Source organism: Carica papaya, chromosome 1 (genome assembly GCF_054855325.1).
Source record: "Carica papaya isolate Zhongbai chromosome 1, ASM5485532v1, whole genome shotgun sequence".
NCBI lineage: Eukaryota > Viridiplantae > Streptophyta > Magnoliopsida > Brassicales > Caricaceae > Carica > Carica papaya.
Genome location: NC_142309.1, coordinates 26,911,920 through 26,933,240, shown reverse-complemented (window position 1 = coordinate 26,933,240; position 21,321 = coordinate 26,911,920). Strand labels below are relative to the sequence as shown.

Here is a 21,321-nt window from a genome sequence, read left to right as displayed (position 1 = left end):
ATTGGTTAGTGTGCGAAAAGGACCTTGGATTTGAATCTTTTTCGTTGCTATAATGAGGATATGGATGCTCATGTTACAAACTTGAAAAGAACTTAGTTAACATATTAGAAGTGTCTAGAGAAGATAATCAATATAATTTGATTCCCACAGAAAAAAAATATTGATTGATGGATTCTTGCTGTTTACTTTGACATCTAATCTTTCTTGAGAAGTTCCTTAGGACATAAAGTCTTCATTCTCCTTTCCTACTTTTTTTCTCCCACGACCTTTGGAATCTTATCCTACCCAATTTTCTTAAGCTGCCACAATTCTTCTCAAATCTGGTTCCTAATATTGTATATCCAGATTAAGAATCAAAATGAGTCCAAGTGTTATTGTGACCAAATTCAAAATTTTGGGATAATTGCAAGGGGTCAAGCGATTCTGGGAAATGTGAGTCCTTTGTACTTCATACAAAATTAAATTGAATAGAAATGAAGCAACTAGGATTCCTACATTAGTCCTCATGCTTTGATGTCATATGAAATGATTAATTCTTTGATCAATTATTCGAAAAGCAAGCTGATTGAAAAGATCGAGTCTGTTTATCTCTGATAAAACAACTTAGAATTGTTGTAACCATGTTAATTATTGTTTGAACTGTGATCTGTTTGGAAGAGAAACAAAACCTTCCTTATATTATTTACTTCTTCATCTAGAGGAGGATTGTTAGTTGACCATCTATTATATATATATATATATATATATATATATATATATAATATCTGGTACTGTGTTTCGGTGCCATTGGTTGCTTTAAATTTGTGATATGTTATCTAATTTATCTTCCAAAACTTTTGCCAATTTTGGAAAATCTTTGTTGCACTGTTTATACAGGTTGGTGAGGATGATTCTGTGATCATTATGACACATGAACCAAATTGGATTCTTGATTGGTACTGGAATGATGTTTCTGGAAAGAATATCGAGCACCTAATATGTGATTACTTAAAAGGAAGGTGTAAACTTCGATTGGCAGGGGACTTACATCATTATATGCGTCATTCATGTGTTCAGTCAGATAAGCCTGTGTACGTACAACATTTACTTGTGAATGGTTGTGGTGGAGCTTTTTTACACCCAACCCATGTCTTCAGTAATTTTTCCAAATTTTACGGAGCGGCATACGAGAGCAAGGCAGCCTATCCTTCTTTTGATGATTCAAGCAGGGTAATCCCTGAATTTAATTTTGTGTCTATACATATTTAATTGTTTTATCAGCTTCATATATGTATCATATTTTCTACTACATGCAGATTGCACTGGGTAATATTCTAAAATTTCGAAAGAAGAACTGGCAATTTGATTTCATTGGCGGCATTATATACTTTGTGTTGGTTTTTTCGATGTTTCCACAGGTGAATTTCTGCTCAATTTTTTTCAGTTCTAGAAAGCCATGCCTGTTAGTTTAACTTTATATGTCCTTGGATCCTCCTTCCATAAAAATTAGGATGTCTTTAGTTTCTTCTTTGTATATGTACTAGTTTGCAGGGTGCTAAAACTTACCTTGGTGGAGTCCTCTTTCTCCATTAGGATTATGCAAAAAAATAGTTTTAACATGTAAATATTGCTGTGGAGCTGGAATATTACTCATTTTTCCTTGTAATCTTCAGTGTAAGCTTGATCACATCTTGCAAGATGATTCATTTTCTGGTCACTTGAGGAGTTTCTTTGGCACAGTGTGGAATGCTTTTATGCACGTGTTGGAGCACTCTTATGTGTCCTTGGCTGGTGCTGTGGTATTACTGATAACTGCAATTATTTTCGTCCCTTCAAAAGTTTCTCGGAAGAAACGAGTAATAATTGGAATCCTTCATGTTTCTGCTCACCTGGCAGCAGCTCTGATTCTTATGCTGCTTTTGGAACTGGGTGTAGAGACATGCATTCAGCATAAACTGCTAGCAACATCTGGTTAGTTTATTAGCTGTATGTTGTTATTTAATAAAATCTTATAGAAAGATGTTATTTTAATAGGATTCACCCGGATCCTTACTTCTGTGTTACTTCAATATCTTCTGGTTTGTGTGGCCTAAATGCCTTCTTTCACAAAAGATAAGTAGACCAGGAAACTCTTGAAGTTAGGGCAAAGATTGACATTTGATATATATATATATATATATATATATATCAAAATATGAATATGAGGAATATTAAGATGATAGTTTTTATCATTTAAACAATAACGCTATTCATTTTGAGGTAATGTGTTAGTATTTTTCTTTCTTCAGGTTACCACTCTTTGTATCAGTGGTATCGGTCAGTGGAAAGTGAGCATTTTCCAGATCCTACTGGCCTTCGAGCTCGTATAGAACAATGGACGTTTGGTCTTTATCCAGCATGTATCAAGTATCTTATGTCTGCTTTTGATGTTCCAGAGGTAAGATATCTCTCATCTTCTGGTGATAAATGTTCCAAATAATATTCTAAATTATTGGGAGAAATCTTATAGGTAATGGCAGTAACACGGAGCAATATTTGCAAGAATGGGATACAGTCACTCTCTCGAGGGGGTGCTGTCATTTATTATGCTACTGTCTTCCTCTATTTTTGGGTTTTTTCAACCCCTGTGGTTTCCTTGGTGTTTGGCAGCTACCTGTATATCTGCATTAACTGGCTTCACATCCACTTTGATGAAGCCTTCTCCTCTCTTCGAATTGCCAATTACAAGTCATTTACACGATTCCACATAAAGCCTGATGGCGACCTTGAAGTTTTCACACTTGCAGTTGATAAGGTGAGAAACTAGTCAACATTTAATGGCATATCTATGGGTCTTAATTGATCAAATATGCTTCGGTAATTTCTTCAAGTACTAATTTTCTCTTGTACTTCCTTTTAGATTGCAGTGTTACTGTTTCCTTTTATATCTTGGTGTAGGATATATTAAGAAAAGTGAGAACATAGAACCATGTGCAGTTGCCTTATATAATGTCGAGTGTTTTTTTTTTTTTGAAATAAAAAGTATAGTGTGTATAATTGATTCACAAGCACTAAGGAGGTGCCAACCCATGTACAAAGTGTTCACATATCAATAAAGATATCAATAAGATCTCCAAAATCCTTGATTGAATAAAAAGAATGACCAAAACAAAAGTACTCACGGTCTGGAACCATCTATTCATAACCCTATCAATATCTTCATCTACCACCTCAAAAGTTCTCATGTTTCTCTCTTTCCACACTACCTAAAATATAGCAAGAAGGACGAGATCCACATGTTTGTTAACACCACTGATACCCCTCCAGACCCAGATCTCATTCCTTACCTACTCGGCCATCATTTGACTAATCCCCAGCAACCCATAAACCATAGTCCATAACTTGTATACGAACGGACACCAAAGCAAGACATGATTACAAGTCTCTGCATCTCTTTTACATAGAAAACAACTGTTCATCATTATCGTTTACCTTCTCATCAATTTGTCTATTGTCAGTATACACCCCATTGGCCTCCTACGTGAAGAAAGCTACTCTGAGAGGGGCTTTGACCTTCCAGATTTGTTGAAAATGAAACCTGGTTTTTGTAGTATTATGCTTAGCCAGGTAATTATAGAAAGACCTGATGGCATTGAGACTCAATACTGGTTGGTTATTGCTATTATTTTGCTGACATGAAAGACAAAGTATTTAGAAACATCTCGTACTCGTTAATCTCTCAATCATTGAGATTTCTCAGCATATTTACCTGCCACTCCCTTCCTTCTTATATCTCTGAATGATTCACTGACTGTTACTTGTGTTGTGTGATAGTAAAAGTCTGAGAAAACTGATCTCTAAGTGCTCCTCCTTTTAGCGACGGATCCTGCCAAAATCTAATTTTGTCTCCCTTGCCAACCCTCCAACTGATGCATACATATCATAAATAAGATGTTATTTTTTTTCCACTATCCTAAGTGTAAACATCACTGAGGGGCTAGGTAATCTTATTTGGATGCTAGACTCCATGTGTGGACATAATATCGACCTATCTAATGGGACTTACAAGAATGTTGAGATTTTTGTCACTTAAATTTTTTTTCTATGGAACTAACTTCTTGGACTGTAAATAGCCAATGGGACTTATAAGTAGTTATTTTGCACGAAAATGAAGAATTGCACTTGATGTATGTAATCATTTTTATTTCCTTGTGTAGTAATGCAGTTGAAACCTTAACAAGCGGTCTCATTTGTTTTAATTTCTATCCTATTCCTATTGTTTGTTTTTTGTTAATTATTAGCATATTTGATATAGACATATATGATAGTTTCCATGTTCTCATCCTTTCTACCTCTAGTTTCAATTCCTTAGGGATGGAATTCCATTTCCTTCTTCACTATCATGTGGTGTAGAAAGAGAAACATGAGAGCTTTTGAGGGGGGTGGAAGATGAGATAAGGTTAAAGATAGATGGTTTCAGACCCTTGATTTTTTGATTATGGGTTTATCCTCTTCTTGCACTGGAGGAATTTAGGGGACTGTATTGACATTAATCGGTTTGTACATTCTTTTATACACGGGTTTGCAACCTCTTAGTCTTGTGAATGAATCATATCTTACTATTTTTATTTTTATTTTTTAAAAAAACTATTGACAATACCATACCATCTCAAGTTGAATAGAAGGAGAACAAGTTCCCATTCTGGTAGATATGAGAAGTGAATGTACCTTCCAAAATCGCTTTTTTTGCATGAGAGGTAGGTCGTAAATCTATTTTGACCATCGACAAATTGATGAAAAGGGGAAGGATCCTAGTGAACGGCTGCTATCTTGGTAAGAGGGCAGAAGAGACTTGTGACCATATTTTACTACAATGCCCCTAGTGTATAAGCATATAGGGCATTGGGCATCCGTTGGGTAATGGTGGATGATGTGAGAAAAATGTTATGGGCTTGGAAGAGCGTTAGTGGTAGGAAAAGTCGTTTATCTTTTATTCCTCTTACAATTTTTTATGTAGTACGGAAAGAGATGAATAGAAGGGCTTTTCAAGGGGTAGAAGATGATGCTGATCAGGTTAGAGCTAGGTGTCAAACTTTTGGGTTAGTTGACTAGGGGAAAATTTTTTTATTCCATGAAGATATAGGAATTTTATCAATTGATTGATTGACATGTAAATATCTTTTGTACATAGGTTGACATCCTCTTGTAATTAGTGAATACTTTATACTTGTTATTTCAAAAAAAAAAAAAGAAAAAAACCATATCATCTCCAAGGATTTCATTGAAGAGAATGTTATGACATTTCTCTTTATAGAGCAATAAATACCTAGTTATCTTTAGGATCCCTATGACACTTATTTAGGAAATAGCTTATATAGTAATGTATGGATGGCACAAGTTTTACATGGGAAAGTATTATTGGAGGTGGAGGATCTAATAATATAGGGATAGTACTTGTTTTGTCTAATATATGCAATGCCCAAACTAATCAATTTCCCAAAAGCTTGAAGGTGAACAACGGAAGTTGGGGCCCATGCCCATACAGGTTTGACAAAAAGTGACTTATAGTCCCAGGTTTCAATGATAAACTCAAAGGGTGGCGGGAAGAATTTAAGGTGGAGGATTTTGCTATTTAGAGTTGTCAAGAAGCTTGCTTCGATTGAGGACAAGTTTAAGAGGCGGGACAAGGAGGAGTTAGGCTAGGATTGTAGGAAGGAGGAACTCCTTGTGCAGTTATAGAGCCTTGATGGCTTGGAGGGGGGATTAAGGTCTTTCTGAGGAGGATGTCAAGAAGCGGAGGATCAGGCTTGTATGGGCCAACTTAATCCTCACGGAGGAGGTTGCTTGGAAACAGAAGTTTAGAACCAAATGGATCAAGGAAGGAGATAGAAACATAACATTCTTTCATTGTATGGCAAATCTTAATAGAGAGTGTAATTACATTGAGGAGTTAAAAGGTAGGAAAAGAGTGGTTAAAGGGAATGATGAATTGAGAGAGAATGTCAAGTCTTTTTTAGAGTTATATACTGAGAATTTGAGTTGGAAACCGACCTTAGATGGCCTCAACTTCAGTAGGTTGAGTAGTAAGATTGCATATATCTTGAACAGGTGTTCTCTGAGGAGGAAATCTATGAAGGTATTTCATGTTGGAAGGGAGACAAAGCTCTGGTTCTGGATGGATCTAACATGAAGTTTTATCTGCAGTACTGAGAACTTCTAAAGAATGATCTTGTGGTTGGAATTTCACGCTATGGGGTAGTTAGTAAAAAGATTGAACTCAGCTTTTTGGTTGTTCATCCTGAAGATCTAACAGGTTTTCAATATTAGAGACTTCAAGTCTATTAGTTTAGTGAGCAGGGTTTACAGAATTATTGGTTAAGTCTTGGTAATAAGATTAGCTAAGGTGGTTGGAAGTGTAGTGGGAAATGCTAGCATGCTTTTGTGAGGGGAAGACAAATTTTGGATGTTGCCCTTACAGTTAAAGAGATTGTTGATAACATTTTGAGAGAAGGAAACCAGGGAATGTTGTGTAAACTTGACATGGAGAAAGTGTGATTATGTTTCATGGAATTTTCTAGTTTACATGATGGAGAGGTTGGGTTTCAAAGTGAAGTGAAGATCCTGGATGAAGACCTGCATTACCACATCTGCTTTTGCAGTTTTGGTCAATGGCCATTTGTCGTTTTCTTTAAGGCTTCTAGGGGCCCTAGATAGGGAGATCCTTTGCCCATTTTGCTCTTCATTATTGTCATAGAAGGCATTAAACAAGCTATTGCTCAAGGCGAGAGAACTTCATCTTTTCACAGGAGTGAAGGTGGGTAAGCAACCGAAGAGGTGAAGGTAACTCATCTATTCTTTGTGGATTATATTCTTTTGTTCCGGGATTTGAGCCCGGGAATATTTTCAATATTAAACGTGTTTTGTTGTGTTTCCAAGCCGTCTCAAGTTTAAATATCAACATGGCTAAGATAGAATTAGTCCAGTTGGGCGAAAAAGCCGGGTATTTGGCCAATATTATGGGTTGTAAGAATGTCGATATGAAAATCAAGTACTTGGGCCTCTGCTTGGTGCCAAACTCAAAGATACATAGTGGAACCAAGTGATGGGTATATTCAAAAATCGTCAGGCAGGGTGGAAGAGAGGCTTACTTTTAAAAGGTGGAAGCCTTACTGATATGTTTCGAAGAAGATTAAAAGGCACAACAGAGAAAATCTTGAATTTTTTGTTATACAAGAACCTAGCATATGTGAGACTTTATGGAGGATTTTGGTGATTTGATAGAGATGATGATTAACTTGTAAATACTTTTGTACATGGGTTGCACCCTCTTGGTGCTCATAGCAGTAAGTTTATTAGGACTTTGTGCTTATAGGCTTATTCTTGGTGTGAGTTTATTATTTCATATTCAATTAGGATTTTTGGTTGCTATCTGGTATAAGCTATCCAATTAATTAGCTTATTTTTTTTTCAGTAAATTTCCTAGTTAGGTTTAAAAATTCCTTCCTCGGTTGTATTTTGATGCTTAACTCTAGTTTAGTTGTTTGTAGATGATTCTAGTTTAGTTATTTGGTAGACAAGTCATTTACTTATCATATAAAATTGAGTTATTAATTTGATTATTGAGATGTAAGATTTCAAATTTTGGTTCTTGATAAATTTTCTCTTACTATTATGCTCAAATATTCTTCATCCTTCATCAAATGGGATATAATAGAAACTAAATGGAGATTGAACGGAACGGACCATTAGTGATTATCAGCAATCCTAGATTCTTCTCGATAGTATGCATCAAAAGACTGATTTACATACATGAAAAGTGGTTCTATGTTAATTTTAGACATAGTAGTGCTGGGGTTCGAGATATTAGTATCTACATATTATTTATCCTGTCTGACATGCAGGTGCCCAAGGAATGGAAGTTGGATCCTGATTGGGATGCTGAACCTAAACAGCCACAGCAGATGAGCCATCTAAGAAAATTCCCAAGCAAGTGGAGTGCAGCTGCTGCTCAGCAGGACCCAGTTAACACTGTTAAAATTGTTGATCGCTTTGTGATTTCACGTACAGATAAGCCTGATTCTGGAGTTGGTAATGGGTCAGTTACTTGCTGATCCGGGATGCTCACGATTTTAACTTCATTTTAGTCCTCACCATTTTTTTTTTACTGGGAAGAAATGAACAAACAAATCAAGGGAGGAAATTTACTTCTCTTTCTGGCTTCGTGCAACTAGGCTTTGATCTGTTCCAATTTGTACATATAACTAGATGACATATATTTCTTTTGAAGATTCATTTTACAGTATAAAGTAGGTAAGTATCAAATTGGCATGCATCATTGGAGCTATAGTATGTAGTAAAATCATTTGTAAGCATTTTGAGAGACTAGCATTCTAATACATACAATATTCTGTAAGCATGTTTATGCATTAGGAATTTGATGCATATATGAAAGATAATTACTATTCTCCAAATGTGTGGATGAAATATTGCTGCTTTAATACATATAGAGAATTGTTGTTTTAATACATATAGAGAACTCAAAAAGTATATATGTTTTGATTGTATTAAATGATTGATTAAATTGATTATTAAAAAAAATTGTAGATAAGTAACATAGTTAATTATTTATATTTTAACATAAATTATTAAAATTTATTGTAAAACTATGTTTTATCAAGTCCTTTAAGAACCAAATTGAGCTTGGGTTTGGACCAAGCTGGGCCTAGATTAGGCTTGGCCTTGGGCTAGGTGAGGCCCAAGACAACCTGTTTTGGACCAAGCTACAACTGTAACCAAGACTTTTTGAGTACTGATGCAGAGTTGTTCTATCAAATTCAAGATCAGTACAAAATGAGGTGTAACCAAATATTTAAATTTTTTTTGCCTATTCTATATAGGGTTGTATAATTTTATTGCCAGAAAATAATGTTACATCTGTACTTTATAATAAAAAGTAAAAAATTCTTATTGTAATTTCATATGGGGTTGTTATGTGGTATAATCCATATTGGTTTATTTAAACTTAGATGGTTAGGATTGTTGAGTAATGTTATGAACTAGACATTGATTGATTTTTTATGTATTGAAGTTATTAACTACTAGTAAGTTTGTGGAGGTAAGTTCTTGTTTGATTTTAGCTATAAGATAGTGGTAAATTATCGTTTTAAGGTAAGCTAGAGGAGAAAAAAAATATTGCATATGTAAGTGACTTTCTTTTGGATCTAATTCTGAAAGATAATACATATTTTGAATACAATAACAGTTAAAAATAAATTGTAATTGAAAAAAAATTTGACAAATAAAAGTATCAAGTAAAAATAGTTTATAAGATGACATCACTAATAGAACATGAAAAAGAGTTTGTAACATCGGAGTTAGGCAGCAGTTTAATATACCTCGCAATAAATATACTCATTTGCTGCATTAAGTGTGTGTATTGGACCCTAATAGTTTATGTAATGTGGCCTCCGAAAGTATTGCACAATGCTGCATTTGCAATGAAAAAATAAATTTTTTTGGCACTCGAACTAAATCTACTGCAATATTATATCCATGAATTTTTCAACTACCTAATTTAATAAAAAAATACAAAATGTAGATGGAGAGCCAAGCTTTCTTACTTCATTAAAAAACTATTACGGTGTAAGTGACAAAGAAATTTTAAATTAAAGATTTATCACGTGTTAACTTTACTTATATTTAGATTGGAGGATTATTTTATTTTAAGAGTTTAATTTTTAAAAATCTATAAAGTACTAGTGATAGGCAAGAAAGTCTTTGTTTTATTTTAGCTCTAATACATTGGTCGGTTAGTATTGCTCTAAGATATTCGATGTAATTGGTGTTTTAAGATGACTTGAATCATTTTGTAGGTTTTTGGAGGTAGATGACTTTCTTTTATATGGTTTAATGTTTTGCTCATAGTGTGTTGTTAGAAAGATGGTGGTTGTTGGTTATTATGTGGTATCATCCATAGTGAATGTTTGAAGGATGTCCATTGGAATATTATTTTTCAGTTATGAAAAGTGAACTTAGGGATTAGTGCTTAAGAAAAAGAAATGTTTGGTAAATTTACAACATTAGCTATATGTCAAAAATACTGTTGGAAGAGTTGCAAGTGATAACTATTAGAGAACTCTGATTTAAATTTATAGTATATTTATTTGATATTTGAATCCAATGAATGTTTGTCTTATGAATTGAGATGATCTAGGATTTTGACTACTAATTGCTTAGAAATGAGTAAACAAAAGTGAATGATAAAATGACAATAAATCCTAAATATCAGCTTATAGAATGAACATATCATTTTTACATTCGTATGAATTGAAATGATTATAAATCGACAAAATTAGTATTATTAGCTTAGTGAATTTCTTTTATATGTACATTAACGTAGTAGTACTCAAAAGACGATTTTAAATATTATACTGAGAATAATAAAATTGTCATCTTTTGATGTTTGTTCTTTATTTTAGTCGTTTTTTTTAATTTTGAAGTTTCAATATCCGTTTTTTCATGCCAAACTATGCATATGTTACTTTTAATTATTTGGTTCTCTTCTTATTTAAATTATAATGTAGAAAAATCTTATTTATTTATAAAAAGATATGTTTATTGTTCTCTTTTAATGCTTGTTACTCATGGTTCTAGTTGATTTTTTTTTATATTTCAATTTTGGTACGCGTAGTTCCCATGAAAAATTATCTATATGTTCTATTTATTTGTTAATGATTTTTTACTTATTTGAATTATAATATTAACGAATCTTTGTTATTTACAAATTGATTTACTCACTTTTATTTGCTTATTGTTGATTTCAAACTCCAAAGATGAGGTAAATAATCATGTACCCAATATTTTGTTTTTGCTTAGCTAGTTAAAACAATTAGCTCTTGTTATTATGTGACTCTTTAGACAAAAAATTTAAAATAGTCCGGTTGTTTGTTTTGCATTTTTTTTTATTTCATTGATATCATTGTTTTGTTACTTGAGTGGTCTGGACTCCTCTGCATTTTTATCTTTTTTTTTGTCCTATTTTTAATTAGCATGCAGTGGTTGGTGTCCATATTTATCATATATGAAATATATTACTTTTCTCCAAATGTGTGGTTGAGATATTGTTGCTTTAATGCATATAGAGAACTAAAAAAGTATATATGTTTTGATTGTATTAAATAATTGATTAAATTAATTATTTAAAAAATTGTAAAAAAATATCATAGTTAATTATTTATATTCTAACATAAATTATTAAAATTTATTACAAAATTATATTTATCCGCTTTAAATTTATTTATTTTTATTTTCTTTCAGTAATAATTAATAAAAAAAAATCATCTACAAGGGAGTCTTTTTCATTTTTCTGTCAAATTTTTTTAATTTTTTCTATTTCCCAGTAAAATTCACTCACATTTTTTTAGAATTAATTACTAAGTGTTTATCACACATTCTTCACATTCTTATTTATGCTATTTTACTTTAATTTTTTTTTTTTAATTTATTATCTCTTTCTTAATAACTACAGTTTTCTATTATAAAGATATTTTAATTTTTTATAAAATATAACCAAAATTTAAAACAACACCCTAAGCCTGGGCTCCGTGTAGTTTAACTTTTTTAACGCAGTAGTTGCTTTTTTCTTTTTCTTTTCTTTAAAAAGTTTTTTAAAAAACAAATTGACCGTTGTGTTATGCTTGTCGGCGTCCTTTTAACGCAGTCTGAATTTCTTTATCTCCCCTTTAAAAGCAAACTGACCGTGCGATTAGATTAAAACCCCACAAAAGTTTTCCAATTCTCCTCTTCAGACCACCTTCTTCCTTTCTTTCGTCTTTCTTTTACTTTCAAAAAGTTTTCAACGTTCTTTGTTTTCAGATCTGGCCTTGCCCAGAGAGAAGGAGAGAGATACAAGCACAAAAGAGAGAGAGAAAAAGGGGAAAAAGACAGAAACGAGGTCTGAAACCCCTCCATTCTCTTCAATGTGGAGAGGGAAAGAAAAGAATATCAGAAAGAGGTAAGGAAGAAGATGGTAGAAAACAAATTAGAATGGTAATCTTTCTAGCATTCTATTTCTTTTTCAGTTTCTTGAGAGCAAAGAATCAAATAGAGAAAGAAAAGAAGAACAAAGAAAGAAGGAAAAAAAAAGAAGATCGAAAAGAAGATAGATAGGTTTCTCTTAAAGACCCAACACTGCCTAGTCATTCTGTTAAATTTCAATCTCTCTTGTTCTCACAAGCCTTGCCCAGAGAGAAGTTGAGAAGTACGAGCATAGCAGAGAGAGAATAAGGGGAAAAAAAAGAAGATCGAAAAGAAGATATATGGGTTTCTCTTAAAGACCCAACACTACTTAGTCATTCTGTTAAATTTCAATCTCTCTTGTTCACAAGCCTTGCCCAGAGAGAAGGTGAGAAGTACGAGCATAGCAGAGAGAGAAAAAGGGGAAAAAGACAGAAACGAGCAGACATGGATCTGCAATAGTTGCTTTTTTCTTTCTTTTTCTTTTCTTTAAAAAGTTTTTTAAAAAACAAATTGACCGTTGTGTTATGCTTGTCGGCGTGCGCAGTCTGAATTTCTTTATTTTCCCTTTAAAAGCAAACTGACCGTGCGATTAGATTAAAACCCCACAAAAGTTTTCCAATTCTCCTCTTCAGACCACCTTCTGCCTCTCTTTTACTTCCAAAAAGTTTTCGACGTTCTTTGTTTCCAGATCTGGCCTTGCCCAGAGAGAAGGAGAGAGATACAAGCACAAAAGAGAGAGAAAAAGGGGAAAAAGACAGAAACGACCAGACATGGATCTGAAACCCCTCCATTCTCTTCAATGTGGAGAGGGAAAGAAAAGAATATCAGAAAGAGGTAAGGAAGAAGATGATAGAAAACAAATTAGAATGGTCATCTTTCTAGCATTCTATTTCTTTTTCAGTTTCTTGAGAGCAAAGAATCAAATAGAGAAAGAAAAGAAGAACAAAGAAAGAAGGAAAAAAGAAGATCGAAAGGAAGATAGATAGGTTTCTCTTAAAGACCCAACACTGCCTAGTCATTCTGTTAAATTTCAATCTATCTTGTTCACAAGCCTTGCCCAGAGAGAAGGTGAGAAATACAAACATAATTGAGAGAGAAAAAGGGGAAAAAGACAGAAACGAGCAGACATGGATCTGAAACTCTCCGTTCTCTTCAAGGGAGATCGAAAAGAAGATCGATGGGTTTCTCTTCAAGACCCAACACTACTTATTCATTCTGTTAAATTTCGATCTCTCTTGTTCACAAGCCTTGCCCAGAGAGAAGGTGAGAAGTACGAGCATAGCAGAGAGAGAAAAAGGGGAAAAAGACAGGAACGAGCAGACATGGATCTGAAACTCTCCATTCTCTTCAATGTGGAGAGGGAAAGAAAAGAATATCTGAAAGAGGTAAGGAAGAAGATGATAGAAAACAAATTGAACTGTCCTCTTTCTAACATTCTATTTCTTTTTCAGTTTACTGGGAGTAAAGAGCCAAATAGAGAAGGAAAAGAAGAGCAAAGAAAGAGGGAAGAAGAAGATCGAAAGAAGAGATATGTCTTTCTCTTCAAAGACCCAACGGTAGCCGGAGGTATTTTTACTTATCTCTTAATATTGGTAGGTGATCATTCATGGAGTTTATTTTTATTTGGTTCTCCTTTCATGAAGTTGGCATAAGTGATTTAGTCTCTCTTAATCTGGGTTTACATAAATCTTTTTTTTTTTAAATTTCTTTTTACAGTTTGTCTTCTTATTTATTTATTCTTCTTATTTAATGTTTTTAGTTTTCATAAATTTGTTTTGTTATGTGTAGCATCTGTTCTTAACTAACTAACTAATTGTTTCTTAGCATCAGTTATTTTCAACTATATCTGTAATGAGGAATAATGAATTGGTTCTCTGTCTCTCTCTGTGTTCTCTTCTCTCTTTTGTTCTCTCTTTGTCTGTTTCTCACTCTCTCTGCACTTCTCTCTTTGTTTGCTACATTCCAAACCCTAAAAGCCCTCTTCCTAAATTTCACACATAACATATTTCTAAATTAATTCGAGTTCTTTCTTGTTATAAACATTGCAGCAGGTTTCTTAACTGGGGAGATGTTGTTTTTCTTATTCCTTTTTACCATGATTTATAGACTTGAAATTTACTCAAAAGATAGCAGCAGTTTCTTGTTTTTTCATTTAAATATTCCAATTTAGCTTTAATAATTTTACAGACAAACAAACTATCTTCTGGAATTTGATTTAGTAGGTTCTGTTTTTTATGGAGTTTGCAAAGTTGATATTTTGGTCTCTGTTTCTAAGTACATTTGACACGTTCCTTTGAGACCCAGGTAGGTTGGGAATAGAATATTAATGCTGTGGATATTCCATAGTTATATGCTAATGTATGAATCAAATATGAACATATTACCCTTTTCCGATTGAGGGAACTTTCGAAAAGAAGAATTGCTTGATTGATTACCCTCCCAAAGTATTCAGAGTATTCGGGTTTTCTTGAAAACTAACAGCGTAAAAATGTTACAGCAATAATAAATATATTAAAAATAAAAGCAAGAATAACGATTGGATTTGGAGCTCTATTGCATAGATGGTAATCTAGTCTTTTTTAATTTTCTAACTTATCATTTCTTTCACAATCTAAAACTTCTTAAAAAACTATTTTATCTTGTGAACTTTCCTTTAAATATTTTCATAATTAGAAATATTTTCTAAAGTGTCGCATATTTTTCATTTATGCTTTCAATTGTTGCAATATTTGTTTTTTCAGTATGATGAGATGTTCCCTTCACTATTCAGTGATCTTCCTAATATATTTCCTCCACACCTGTCGACATGGGCTAGTGAACTTTGGCACTGAAATAGCATGAAAGGTATGTCCGCAGACGGGAAGCTGAGAACTTGCTCAATTCCAGTTGGTGGCTTTCTTTTGAATCTAATTCTAAAAGATAATACATAGTTTGAATACAATAACAGTTAAAAGTAATTTGTAATTGAAAGAAAAGTTTGGTAAATAAAAGTATCAAGTAAAGATAGTTTATAAGATAACATCACTAGTAGAACATGAAGAAGAGTTTGGAGCATCGGAGTTAGGCAGTAGGTTAATACACCTCGAAATAAATATACTTATTTGCTGCATTAAGTGTGTGTATTGGATCCTAATAGTTTATGTAATGTGGCTTGTGAACGTATTGCAAAAATGCTGCACTTGCACTGAAAAAACAATTTTTTTTGGCACCCAAAATAAATCTACTGCAAGATTATATCAATGAATTTTTCAACTACATAATTTAATAAAAAAAATGCGAAATGTAGATGGAGAGCTAAGTTTCCTTACTTCATTAAAAAATTAATAGTTTTTAAAATACATAAAATTCTGCGACTGAAAAATTCTAACTTAAAGATTTATCACATGTTAGCTTTACTTTAGATTTAGATTGGATGATTATTTTATTTTAAGAGTTTAATTTTTACAAACTTATAATTTAGAGTTATCGTTCATTTTCTTATTTTGAAGATCTTAGAAACCTAATAGCTTTTAAACCAAAACAAAAATTTCATTTAGCTCTTCAACTTTTTTAGCAAACAAGCATTTCAAACACAATAACGACAAACTACAACAAATAAATTACAACTATCCTTACAAACTGACAAGGAAAAAGAGTAAACTTCAAGTATCAACCCAAAAATTGAATATTTCGTTTTTAACATTTTCATGAGTTGAAATGATTATAAATTAAAACAATCTAGTATTTTTCGTCAATGAATTTCTTTGTGTGTACATTAATGTAGCAATACTTGAGGCTGTTTTTAATGTCATGCAGAGGACAACAAAATTGTCCTCTTTTAATGGTCGTTTTTAATGTCCATGTCAAGTTGTGCATATGTTATATTTAATTGCTATTGATTCTCTTCTGATTTGAATTACAACATAAAAGAGTCTTGATCATTTATAAATTGATATGCTTACTTTTGTGTAGTTGTTCTAGATTTCAAATGGTAAAAATCAGGTAAATAAACATATATTCAATAGTATGTTTTTTCTTTAACTAGTTAAAATTTTATTTCTTTGTTATTATGAAGATCTTGAGGTAAAAAGTTGAAAGGAATCTAATCATATATTATCTCTGTTTTGTTCTCTTTTCTGGGTAACATTGCTGGAAAAATGTCGGGTTATGATATATTTGTGAAATAAAAGGTTTATTTTTTAATGCTTATGACATGAATTTTATTTTTTATTACATATATTTTTTAGTATTTAGAATTATTTACTTAACTATATTCTTTTTGGTTACTTTAATATAGGACTACCGAAGGTTATTATCAATCTTAGGAATACTTTTAACGTAAATAATCATGTGTTTTTATCTTTTTGGGTAGCTAATATTTTTATATTTTGTTAGTGCGTAACTCTTTGTCAAAACGTTTAAGATGGTCCAGGCGTGTCACTTGTGTTTTGTTTTCTTTTGTTCGTAGCGCTCTTTTAGATATAGATTATGAGGAACCAGCGGAATAAGAGGTTTGTCTTTCTTCTTTTATCCTGTTTTTCAGTTTTGTTTTGTTTTGTTTTTTTTCATCCTAATTTTTTCTTTAATATTTTTTAATGGAGTTGGAGAGAGTTACAACGTTATTTATTTCTGCATTATTTATCACATTAAGTTTTAAAAAGTTTTTAGATGGAGCTTCATAAGGAGATCTTCTCCATGATCATTTTAGTTAAAAAGATCTGTGGTTTGATTTGATGGCAGATAATGGTACTGGCGGAAATTCGTCTTCTTCAGTTGTAGGAGTACTTGGTCATCAGTTTCTTTTGTTTCTTCATTGTTTCTAATAATGTTGCATTTACTGAATTGGTAATTAGGATTTTGGAGCTAGACCATACAATGGTTTGGTACTATGAGCTGCTGTGTTTTAGGAGGTATCTCTTTCTTCTTGCCTTTCCCATTATATTTCTTAGATTTTGGTATGTTTGTCTTGTTTCTCGCGTCGCTGGCAAGATAACGGAGGTCATGAGCATTCTTTAAAATTGTGCTGTAAGTGATGAAAATTCAAATTTCATTTTAATGATTTTGCATATTTATTGATTGTAGCAAACCTGCGAATACTGGCTCTCTTACGCTGGCAGGCTCTCAGTATAGCCTACGGCGTGCTTTACGGTATGTGAGCAACAAAAGAGGGAGAGTGTGTACGAAGAAGAGAACCAGGAAGGCAGAGGAAGAGAGTTCGTATGAAAGTTTACCTCATGATTTTATTATCTGATTAATCAATTATTTTTATTTTTTACTAACTAATCAAACAATAATTTTTAAATTATGCTACCATAACTTAGTTGAAGGATGGATTTGAACACTAAAAACCTACATGACGCTAGATCGATATGAACAATGCAAAACAAATAAATTGTAATAAGAAACTGAAATTGGAATAAAAATACAAACAAATTCAAATAAATTAATAAATTCAAGTATATTTAAAGAAAAATCCAATTGATTTTTTTGCAATTCCACAAAAATGAAACAAACAACTAAGTTTGAGTGAAATTGTACAACAAACTAAAACAAGTAGACGCTGAAATTCTAATACAATTACAAATAAACTCAAATATAATCATAAACTCAAGTAAACTAAAACAAAAATTACATAGTAATACTTGAGGTTGTTTTTAATGTTATGCAAAAGACAACAAAATTGTCCTCTTTTAATATTTTTTCTTTTTTATTTTAGTCGTTTTTTTTAATTTAAAGTTTTGAAATCTGTCCATGCCTGCATTTGTTACATTTAATTGCTATTGGTTTTCTTCTAATTTTAAAAGAGTCTTGATCATTTATAAATTGATATACTCACTTTTGTGTAATTGTTGTAGATTTCAAACGCCCAAAATCAGATAAATAAACACGTATTCAATATTATATTTTTTTCTATAGCTAGTTAAAATTTTCTTTCTTTGTTATTATAAAGATCTTTATGCAAAAAGTTTAAGAGAGTCCAATCATATATTATCTCTTTTTTGTTCTCTTTTGTGGGTAATACTACTGGAAACATGTTGGATTATAAGATATTCGTGGAACAAAAGGTTTATTTTGCTTTACTTACGATATAAATTTTATTTTCTATTATATATATATAAATATTTTTTCTATTTAGAATTATTTATTTAGCAGTATTCTTTATGTTTACTTTAATGTAGGACTACCGAAAGTTATTATTAATCTTATGGAGCACTTATAAGGTAAATAAACATGTGTGTTTATCCTTTTGGGTAATCAAAATTTTTATATTTTGTTAGTATGTAATTCTTTAGGCAAAAAGTTTAAGATGGTCCAGCAGTGTCACCTGTGTTTTATTTTCTTTTGTTTGTAGATTATGAAGTATATGTGGAATAAGAGATTTGTCTTTCTTCTTTTATCATATTTTTCAGTTTAGTTTTGTTTTTTTTTAGCCTAATTTATTTTTTAAAATTTTTTGATGGAGTTGGAGAGGGTTACAACGCTATCTATTTGTGCATTATCTATCACATTAAGTTTTAAAAAGGTTTCATTTGGAGCTAAAAGGAGATCTACTCTATGATCAGTTTAGTGGAAAAGAAGATATGTGGTTCGATTTGATGGCAGATACTGGTGATGGCAGGAACTCGTTTTCTTCAGTTGCAGGAATACTTGGTCAGCGGTTTTTTTTGCTTCTTTTATCTTTCTAATAAGGTTGCATTTACTAAATTGGTAATCAGTATATTGGAGCTGGTCTATTATATAGTGGTTTGGTACTATGAGTCGCTAGGTTTTTTGAGGTATCTCTTTCTTCTTGTCTTTCACATTATATTTCCTGCATTTTGGTATGTTTGTCTTGTTTCTCGCATCGCTGGCAAAAGGAAGGAGGTCTTGATTCTTTAAAATTGTGCTGTAAGTGATGAAAATTAAATATTTATTTTAATGATTATGCATAATTACTTGTTGTAGCAAACGTGCGAATAGTGGCTGTCTTGATCATTTATAAATTGATATGCTTACTTTTGTGTAATTGTTGTAGATTTCAAACGGCAAAAATCAGATGAATAAACACGTATTCAATATTATGTTGTTTCTATAACTAGTTAAAATTTTCTTTCTTTGTTACTATGAAGATCTTTAGGCAAAAAGTTAAAGAGAGTCCAATCTTTTTTTTTTTTGTTCTCTTTTGTGGGTAACACTGCTGGAAATATGTTGGGTTATAAGATATTCGTGGAATAAAAGGTTTATTTTACTTTACTTACGATACAAATTTTATTTTGTATTTATATACATATATTTTTATATTTAGAATTATTTATTTAACAATATTCTTTATGTTTACTTTAATGTAGGACTACCGAATGTTATTATCAATCTTATGGAGCACTTTTAAGGTAAATAAGCATGTGTTTTTATCTTTTAGGGTAGTCAAAATTTTTATATTTTGTTAGTATGTAACTCTTTAGGCAAAAAGTTTAAGATGGTCCGGACGTGTCACTTGTATTTTATTCTTTTTTGTTGGTAGCACTCTTTTAGACGTGGATTATGAGGTATCTGTGGAATAAGAGGTTTGCCTTCCTTATTTTATTATATTTTTCAGTATAGTTTTACTTTTTTTAAGCCTAATTTATTTTTTAAAATTCAATTGATGGAGTTTGGGATAGTTACAATGCTATCTATTTCTGCATCATCCATCACGTATTCAATATTATGTTTTTACTTTAGATTTAGATTGGAGGATTATTTTATTTTAAGAGTTTAATTTTTAGAAATCTATAATTTAGAATTATCGTTCATTTTCTTATTTTGAAGATTTTAGTGATAAAGTCATGGATTAAATAGTTCAAGGTGTTGCGAGTTGATATAGTAGATAGAGGATGATTCTAATTATTGAAGGATGTCCATTAGAATATTGTTTTCTAGTTATGAAAAGTGAACTTAGGGATTGGTGCTTAAGAAAAAGAAATGTCTGGTAAATTTACAACATTAGCTGTATGTCAAAAATACTGTTGGAAGAGTTGCAAGTGATGACTATTGGATAACTTTGACTTAAATTTATAATATATCTATTTGATATTTGAATCCAATGATTGTTTGTTTTAAGAATTGAGGTGATCTAGGATTTTGACTACTAATTGCCTAAAAATGAGTAAACAAAAGTGAAGGATAAAAAAACAATAAATCCCAAATATCAGTCTATAGAACGAACATGTCATTTTTTTTACATTTGTATGAGTTGAAATGATTATAAATTGATAAAATTAGCATTATTTGCTTAGTGAATTTCTTTTATGTGTACATTAACATAGCAGTACTTAAAAGGAGGCAATTTTAAATATTATGCTGAGAGTAATAAAATTGTCCTCTTTTGATGTTTGTTCTTTGTTTTAGTCTTTTTTTAATTTGAAGTTTTGATATCTGTTTTTTCATGCCAAACTATGCATATGTTACATTTAATTGCTTAGTTCTCTTCTCATTTAAATTACAATGTAGAAAAATCTTATTTGTTCATAAAAAAATAAGTTTATTGTTCTCTTTTAATGCTTGTTACTCCCGGTTCTAGTTGATTTTTTTTTATATTTCAATTTTGGTACGCGTAGCTCCCATGGGAAATTATCCATATGTTCTATTTATTTGCTAATGATTTTTTACTTCTTTGAATTATAATATCGACGAATCTTTGTTATTTACAAATTGATTTGCTCACTTTTATTTGCTTATTGTTGATTTCGAACTCCAAAGATGAGGTAAATAATCGTGTACCCAATATTTTGTTTTTGCTCAGCTAATTAAAATAAATTGCTCATGTTATTATGTGACTCTTTAGGCAAAAAATTTAAAATAGTCTAGTTGTTTGTTTTGCATTTTTAATTCTTTTATAGATAACATTGTTTTGTTACTTGAATGGTCTGTGCTCCTCTGCATTTTTATCTTTTTTTTTGTTCTCTTTTTAATTGACATGTAGTGGTTGGTGTCCATATTTATCATACACGAAAGATATTATTTTTTTCCAAATGTGTGGTTGAGATACTGTTGCTTTAATTAATGCATATAGAGAACCCAAAAAGTATGATATTTTTTTATAATTTTTTAAATAATTAATTAATATTCTATATAGTTTTGTTGAATAGTTGTTAAATAAAATATAATACAACATTAGCTTATAACTATTACATAAAATATTTATTTCATAATTAAATGCCAACTGTTTACAAAAGTTGAATAATAAATACCCAAAATTTAATAATTTTTTAAAGTAATATGGAGGAACTCACCAACTTTCATTGAATATACATAAATTTTCATACTTTCTAAAACTAAATAAAAACATTTTACTTTATGAATTATTTCATAATCTACATTTGAAGCATAATTATATGTATAGTTAAT

General features: G+C 31.4%; 2 protein-coding genes across 12 annotated transcripts; both read left to right on the top strand.

Moving 5' to 3' along the window:
- Positions 1-850: 850 nt before the first annotated feature.
- LOC110826004 (uncharacterized) lies at positions 851-8,429 on the top strand. Its single transcript, XM_088206845.1, has 6 exons — positions 851-1,209; positions 1,296-1,397; positions 1,653-1,950; positions 2,268-2,416; positions 2,489-2,773; positions 7,860-8,429. Exons 1-6 carry the CDS (start codon positions 904-906, stop codon positions 8,067-8,069), a joined length of 1,350 nt encoding a protein of 449 aa, XP_088062971.1. The 5' UTR covers positions 851-903; the 3' UTR covers positions 8,070-8,429.
- A 2,837-nt stretch (positions 8,430-11,266) lies between these two features.
- On the top strand, positions 11,267-19,521 carry LOC148270493 (uncharacterized). Of its 11 annotated transcripts, none has more exons than XR_015813036.1 (5): positions 11,287-13,361; positions 13,428-14,820; positions 16,424-16,466; positions 16,809-16,865; positions 17,038-19,013. XR_015813036.1 is itself a non-coding variant. In XM_088206811.1 (5 exons), the coding sequence occupies exons 1-3, from the start codon at positions 13,104-13,106 to the stop codon at positions 16,432-16,434; spliced, it is 384 nt and encodes a 127-aa protein (XP_088062937.1). In that variant the 5' UTR covers positions 11,332-13,103; the 3' UTR covers positions 16,435-16,466; positions 16,809-16,865; positions 17,038-19,013. The 11 variants fall into 11 exon arrangements, 5 of the variants coding, with proteins under 5 accessions (XP_088062937.1, XP_088062931.1, XP_088062928.1 ...); XR_015813035.1 differs by having other exon boundaries at positions 11,288-13,361; positions 16,696-16,865; XM_088206811.1 differs by having other exon boundaries at positions 11,332-13,361; positions 13,428-13,542.
- The last annotated feature ends 1,800 nt before the right edge of the window (positions 19,522-21,321 follow it).

Bases quoted from the DNA above. Each gene is read 5' to 3' on its own strand.
- LOC110826004 (XM_088206845.1), top strand. From the start codon at position 904: ATGACACATGAACCAAATTGGATTCTTGATTGGTACTGGAATGATGTT. The intron at 1,398-1,652 runs GTGAATTTCTGC...TGTAATCTTCAG, and splicing joins TTTTTTCGATGTTTCCACAG to TGTAAGCTTGATCACATCTT. The intron at 1,951-2,267 runs GTTAGTTTATTA...TTCTTTCTTCAG, and splicing joins TAAACTGCTAGCAACATCTG to GTTACCACTCTTTGTATCAG.
- LOC148270493 (XM_022056581.2), top strand. From the start codon at position 13,104: ATGGATCTGAAACTCTCCGTTCTCTTCAAGGGAGATCGAAAAGAAGAT. The intron at 13,362-13,427 runs GTAAGGAAGAAG...TTTCTTTTTCAG, and splicing joins GAAAAGAATATCTGAAAGAG to TTTACTGGGAGTAAAGAGCC.